The sequence below is a fragment of the Podarcis raffonei genome, chromosome 1, assembly GCF_027172205.1.
Source record: "Podarcis raffonei isolate rPodRaf1 chromosome 1, rPodRaf1.pri, whole genome shotgun sequence".
NCBI classification, from domain to species: domain Eukaryota; kingdom Metazoa; phylum Chordata; class Lepidosauria; order Squamata; family Lacertidae; genus Podarcis; species Podarcis raffonei.
The window spans coordinates 20688717-20695586 of NC_070602.1; the positions used below are offsets into that span (position 1 = coordinate 20688717).

General features: G+C 43.6%; 1 protein-coding gene across 4 annotated transcripts in view; it reads left to right on the forward strand.

The window, feature by feature from the left end:
- CLMN (calmin) overlaps positions 1-6310 on the forward strand; it is a 69980-nt gene extending 63670 nt beyond the window's left edge. For all 4 annotated transcript variants that reach the window (XM_053375813.1, XM_053375829.1, XM_053375821.1 and 1 more), the window contains 4 exons: positions 395-582; positions 2684-2744; positions 4248-4312; positions 6107-6310. In XM_053375813.1, coding sequence (XP_053231788.1) covers positions 395-582; positions 2684-2744; positions 4248-4312; positions 6107-6269 — 477 coding nt within the window. In that variant the 3' untranslated portion in view covers positions 6270-6310. The remainder of the gene's footprint in view (positions 1-394; positions 583-2683; positions 2745-4247; positions 4313-6106) is intronic.
- The last annotated feature ends 560 nt before the right edge of the window (positions 6311-6870 follow it).

Below are 6870 nucleotides of genomic sequence, written 5' to 3' on the forward strand. Positions count from 1 at the left end.
AGGCTTTTGCATGTGTTAAGATCGCTGCCTTTTGTATTTTCAGTGACTTGTTTGATTGTTTGATTGTTGCTTGTTAGCCACCTTTATTTTGGGGAGACAGGGCAGAAATCCTTCCCTCCACCCAGCTACCCACCTCTGTATCTATTTTATTTTGATGTTGTTTGCCAGCTTCCCGCCACTTTGGGCATCTCTATTTTAGTGGGCAAAATAGAAATCCCTCTTTCTAACCATGTCCGTGTCTAGTTAGCTTGCTAGCTAAACAAGCAAGTGAATGTAGTTTGCCAATATAAAGAAGAAAAAAGGAGCTTCAAAGATTAAATAGGCAGATCTTGATAAACTTGTACAAACTCTTCCTTTTAACAACCTGAATTATCATCATTTTTATTTTTAACAGATAGTGGTAAACCAGTTTGATACTGCAGCTGAAGAAAGAAAACTGCCAGAAGAAAGGAGCAAAAAGAAAGAGAAAAGGAAGAATAAGTCAATTTTTCAAGGAGAAAACAACCCAAGTCCGAAAGCTGGCTCCACCAGGCTACTAGATAAGCTGGAGGAAGAATCCACAGACCATCAGGGGCTTTCAAGGTGCTTTCCATTTGCTTCTTTGGTTCCTAAACACAAAACCCGTCTTGCCACTTTTTCTTGTCTGGTTTCCAGGCAAAGCTTATTTGCCTGCCACGTCTCATATTTTGCTGGCCTTCTTGGCTGCAGTCCTGGACAGCCATAGCACAGGCAGGGGAGGAAAAGTCCAGGCAGCCGGATGCATTTGGGAAGGGCGAGGTGCAGCCAAAATCTAAGCACTTCTGGGACCTGCTGGGTGATCAGCTCCCACAAGTGCCAAAGTGTGTTTAAGCCCCATTGACTTCAGTGGAAGAATTTAGCACAAACATGCTTCGGTTCTTAACGATGACTGATCTCCAAGCAGAATGAGCAAGTCGCTTCCCCACCCACCTGCCTGCCCCTGAAATTGGCTCTGGAGGGTCAGGGGAACCCCTAGATCAGTGCACAGGGGGAGGAAAGAGGGGCTCATTTCATCTGGCAAACTGAAATACTTGCGCAGATGGAACAGTTAGATGAGCACTGACTGGCAGCAGCTCTCCAGAGTTTCAGACAAGGGCCATTCCCAGCCATATCTGGACATGTGAGGTTTGAACTTAGGACTTCTCTGTGTGCAAAGCAGATACTGAGCTATGGGCCTTGACCCATCTCTGCAGTAGCACTGAGTGGGAGGCTATTAAATGTTGTCTAGCTGAGTTGTGGGACGCGGGTGGCACTGTGGGTTAAACCACAGAGCCTAGGACTTGCCGATCAGAAGGTCGGCATCCCCGCGACGGGGTGAGCTCCCGTTGCTCGGTCCCTGCTCCTGCCAACCTAGCAGTTTGAAAGCACATCAAAAGTGCAAGTAGATAAATAGGTACCACTCCGGCAGGAAGGTAAACTGTGTTTCTGTGCGTGCTCTGGTTCGCCACATGACCCGGAAGCTGTACGCTGGCTCCCTCGGCCAATAAAGCGAGGTGAGCGCCGCATCCCCAGAGTCGGCCACGACTGGACCTCATGGTCAGGCGTCCCTTTACCTTTACTTTTAGATGAGTTGTGCATGTGGAGAGGGAGGGAGAGAGAGAGAAGAGACTTTGTGGGGGACTCACAGCTGAATATAGGATTCTGATCCTGTTCTTCCAGAATCATTCAGTACAATGAACCAAACTGGTTAAACCTTGTTAGCACAATGGGGAGTCTCAAGCTAGCTTTATGCATTCAAGTGACATTGTTTAATATGTATTTTTATTCTGTTGGAAGCTGCCCAGAGTGGCTGGGGAAACCTAGCCAGATGGGTGGGGTATAAGTAATAGATGATGATGATGATGATATTATATCTACTGTATTTACCCAAATATAAGCTGCACCTTTAAAATAGGAGGAGGGAAAGAAAAAATACCCAAATATAAGCTGCTCCCTTCCTTGCTCTCTCCCTTCCTGGCCTTGGATGCAGATGGGGAAGTATGCGCAGGGCGGGTGCCACTTCACCACGCTCCTGGTGCTGTTTGCCCCACACTCCTGGCTGCATACCATAATGTTGCGAATATAAGCAGCACTTTTCACGGTCAGAATTCGGGGGGGGGATGTGGGTTATATTCGAGCCAATATGGTATTCTCCCCACCTATTCTCCCCATTTATTCGCTTCCAATAATATTTGTCCTACCTAGCAATTTCACTGGGCCACCTCAACACCATTTCCTTTTCCTGCTCTATAACCCCCAGGAAACTATTTTGGATGTTCCTCCTTTCATCCCTTAACCCTCACTGCCTTGTCATCTTCTCCATAAGCTTTACTCATTCTGGAGAGAAAGGCTGGGGACAACAGCAAGTTCATGCTTCATCCCTAGACGCAAACTTGGGAGCCTGGTCAGTTTCTCTCCCAGAGCTATGGTTTTTCTACAGTGTTGCATATGAATTTGGGCTGGGACCGTTAATTAGATTGTAGTAAATGGGAATGCTGGTTGCAGTGGAGTTTGAGAACTTGGACCTCGCAGGAGATAAATGTCTTTGGACGATACGGTGTTGTGCATATCTTGAAACTGGGGTGGAGAAGAATGTCTAGCCAGTGCACACCTTGCAAAAGTGTTAGAGCTGGGCTGTCTTTCCAATCAAGCTTCTCTTACACATTGATTCAATTAACCTTTTCAGGGTCAGCCACAGCGATCCCAATGTCGTTTCCCAAAGATATTTAGCAGAGTCGACCAGTAAGGTAAATATATGCACGTCTCTCTCTTTTGCATAATCATTCACAACCAAGCTAGTACAACATGGCTTTAAATAATTCTGGTTAGCCAGCAGTTAGACAGTCAGTGGCTTTTAATCTTTCTGTATGTGGGGGATCTATTTTCTGTCACCCTGAGTTGAGATCTGTCTTGAACTGAACTGCTTACTGTGCTCCAGTATTGATATGTGTCTGTTCTCACCATGCATTTAGCAGACCTGTTGTTGTTAAGATAAGATCGCAGGAGGAGATCTGCTGGATCAAGCCAATTGCCCACCTCCCAGCCCTACCTAGAGATGAACCAGGGACCTTCTCATGCAAAGCAGATGCTCTACCACAGAGCTATGACCCTTCCCCATGTTTTAGGTTCTTTCAGCATGTTCTGCCATGAGATTTGTGGCATTACACTCTTGCTTTTCAATATGCCTTCCCCTTGTCAGTGCTGTTAAAACAGCAGGCTGCCTGCCTGTACACTAATCATTGAAGGACATTCCCCAAGTTCTCCTCTCAAATGAGGTGTGGTGGTGACTACTGTGGTCTCCTCTTCGAAGTGTCTTGCGTTTTTGAAAATGTTAATAATGAGGATTCTTCCGGTTTAATCCTTTTATCCAGGAGTATGATACCATTCCATTTTGTTTTGCCAAATCTTCTTATCTGGAAAAATAAAGCCTTTTTACAGTTCTGAAAACTACTACAAGTCACCACATTCAAATGATCAAAACAGAATAAAAAAATTCCTTCCAGTAGCACCTTAGAGACCAGCTAAGTTTGTTCTGGGTATAAGCTTTCGTGTGCATGCACACTTCTTCAGATACACTGAAACAGAAGTCACCAGACCCTTATATATAGTGAGAGGGCAGAGAGGGGTATTACTCAGAAGGGTGGTGGGAATGGGTGATTGGCAGATAGGTGTGGTAAACCTGTTGACGACTGTTAATGACTGCAATTGGTCTTACAGGAAAAAGCAAGGGGTGAGATGGCTAAAAATAGCTTTATCATGTTTTATCATCTTGCTTTTTCCTGTAAGCCCAGTTGCAGTCATTAACAGTCGTTATAACAAATTTAGTTGGTGTCTAAGGTGCTACTGGAAGGAATTTTTTTAATTTGTTTCTACGGCAGACCAACACGGCTACCTACCTGTAACTATTCAAATGATCAGTTACTGATTTAATGGCAAAAGATTTGAGCTGCATAACAGCTTACAACAATCCCAAATACTTAACCCGTTTAGGGTCTTAAGATCTGTGAAAGTTTGGGTACTGCGGTGTGTTTCATTTCTTGTTTTGTTCTCTGCTGCTGGCTTATTGCTGTGTTTAGATTTCATGGTATTCATTTTTTTAAAATGTAACCATTTCCCCTTGATTGTAAGTTGTCCAGAAGACTTTTATTACAGTGTGGGATATAAATACTGTAAATATACCTGTTATATCTTTTACAGTCCAGGCTATTTAATTATATTGTTGTGACAATTTGGATTTGATTATTTTCCAGGAACTTGGCAGCACTGATGTTCCAAAGAGCTCGGCTACAAGTGAAATTGCTAGCTCCTCTTCCAGGTGGGTACTTACCCTTCTTTCATAAGTTGAGCCTCAGGGTGAAGACAGACACCAGCTTTGACTGCAAGCCTCGGTTTCACAAAGGATAAGCTCCAGTCAGGAGCTGCAAGTGGAACTGTGTGTCTTTACCTGCCATACACCTTATGTTATTTGGCAGTAGGTATGGGGCAGGTAGGCGTGGCCTGGGGAAAACAGCCTCATGAGCCAAATTAGGACCCTGCTTGGCCTCATTTGGCCTATGGGCTGGAGGTTCCCCATGCCTGCAGTGCAGCCTGAGGACAAACAGGATTATGCCCTGGTTGTTATTTATTCCTTGTTAAGCTTTCTTTTCCCAACTCCATGTTGCCCCCTACACATGCACACAGACACCAAGACTTAATTTAGATTAATGCCAATCAGAGCAGCAATCTGTCTTTTTGCTTCTTCCTCCATAAATTACCGCGTATTCCAGCGCTATGTAATGATTGGTAATTCTGACTTTGCATTTTTACTACCCATTGCTGCACCTGCATATTTATTTATTTTACACTTGAAAGACCTGTTCCAGAAAATATTTTCTACTTCCTGTCAAACACCGATTGTAGGGTAACCCACAAGGTCTCTCTTCTTGCCCTAGCAGCACTGAAAATCCGGGCAAGCGTTATTAAGGAGATTGCATTCAATTGCTTTGGGGATAATGATTAATGATTTTGTCTGTATTAAATATGTAAGTTCTTAATATGTTAGATGTGACTTATGCAGTATTTCAAAGATGTAGGTTTTATGTATGATTCCAGGCAGCAACGTGATTTTACGCAGTATTTTATGTTGGGTTTTATATTGCATTTACAGTGGTACCTCGGGTTACATACGCTTCAGGTTACATATGCTTCAGGTTACAGACTCCGCTAACCCAGAAATAGTACCTCGGGTTAAGAACTTTGCTTCAGGATGAGAACAGAAATAGCACAGCAGCAGTGGGAGGCCCTATTAGCTAAAGTAGTGCTTCAGGTTAAGAACAGTTTCAGGTTAAGAACGGACTTCTGGAACGAATTAAGTAGTTAACCGGAGGTACCACTGTATTTATCTTCTATGCGAATGGCCTATGGTCCAAGCATTTAAAAAAAACTGACTCACTGACACTTGAAAGATCTGTGTGCCACCTTTTTCTGCCAAATGGCATTTCAGCGTGACGTAACGAAATTTCCATTATTTTTAAAAATGATTATCCTAATAGAGAATAGCCAGCCGAATTTTAAAAATCTGCCATTGTGGGCTAAAAAATCGATAACAACAACTTAACTACTTCAGCAGACTCTAAACTATCCACAAGCCAAGTGCAGTGAAGCAAACCAAATGCTGCGATGCATTAAACCAATGAAACTAGCTACTGAAAGCTCCAATAATCAGGATTTTCTTTTCCTTTGACCTGGAAGGATAGTAATGAAGGTGTCCGGAGTAGAAGTGGCTTAGTGGATGGGGTGGAGCCTGGCATGTGAGTCGCTGCTGCTTAGTGAGAGGGAAAGTGGCAAGGAGGTCAGCACAGTGCAGTTCCATTGGCAGGAGCACTGGATTGACTCTGATGATGTGTTTGCACCACGCCAGTCTCCCTGCTGCCTTTCCTCTCTCTCTCCTGGTAGGCAACAGCGACCCACCTGCTAGGAAGCTAGCATAATGTCCCCATTCCAGTGAGCTGCTTCTGGCCTGGTGGATCATCCTTGGAATCCCACAAGGCTCTGCAGTAGCTGCTCACCTTCAGCCAAGGTACTCTGAGATAGGCCTCCAGTGACTATCTTTCTTCCTATTCCTTTGCAGGAAGAGAAAAGACCTTGAAAAGAAAGACTCTTCTGACAAGGCCAGCGTGCCTAGCCCCTCTCCGCAGACAGACCAGCCTGAGCTGTTTTACTTCATTGTTTTCCTTTGGGTGCTGGTCTACTGCTTATTGCTCCTTCCACAGCTGGTTAGCAGCCCACTTTGATCCCTGTGAGTGAGCCAGAATAATAAAAGATAGCGGCTTGATGTTCTTTGTTTGATGTGCCCCTAAATGCGTTTCTTCAGGAGGTAGAAATGTTAGCCAAAGTACAGGACTCCATACACCCCTCCCCTGAATTCAGAGCTCGTTCTTTTACTCAGGTGGCTTGTTACATTATGAAGATTCAGCTCACCTGACTTTGTGTACATATGATATATATTTATATAATAGGTAGGTAGAGATTATATATATCGAGAGAGAGAATGAAGTCATTGGGATAATTACTTAATACTTGCAATTTTTGTATGTCTGTGCCTTGCTTTATAGGATGTTAAATAAAATGAATAATCTCTTAGGGAAAAGATCCTAGATTTAGAGAGTTCTAGTCTTCAAAAAGAATCATTATTATACTTCGGATTTTATCTACAGCCATGAAATCTGCCAAAAATATATATGTGTGTATTTTTTGTGTTGCCTTTTCAGTAGAAATTTTTGATTGAAGAAAGTTGTCCTTCCTCCATAAACTGAAGCAAGATGTAATTATTTTATTATCTAACACGTGCAGCTAGAGCCAATCTAAGGCTGCAGTCCGGTACCCACTACTGAA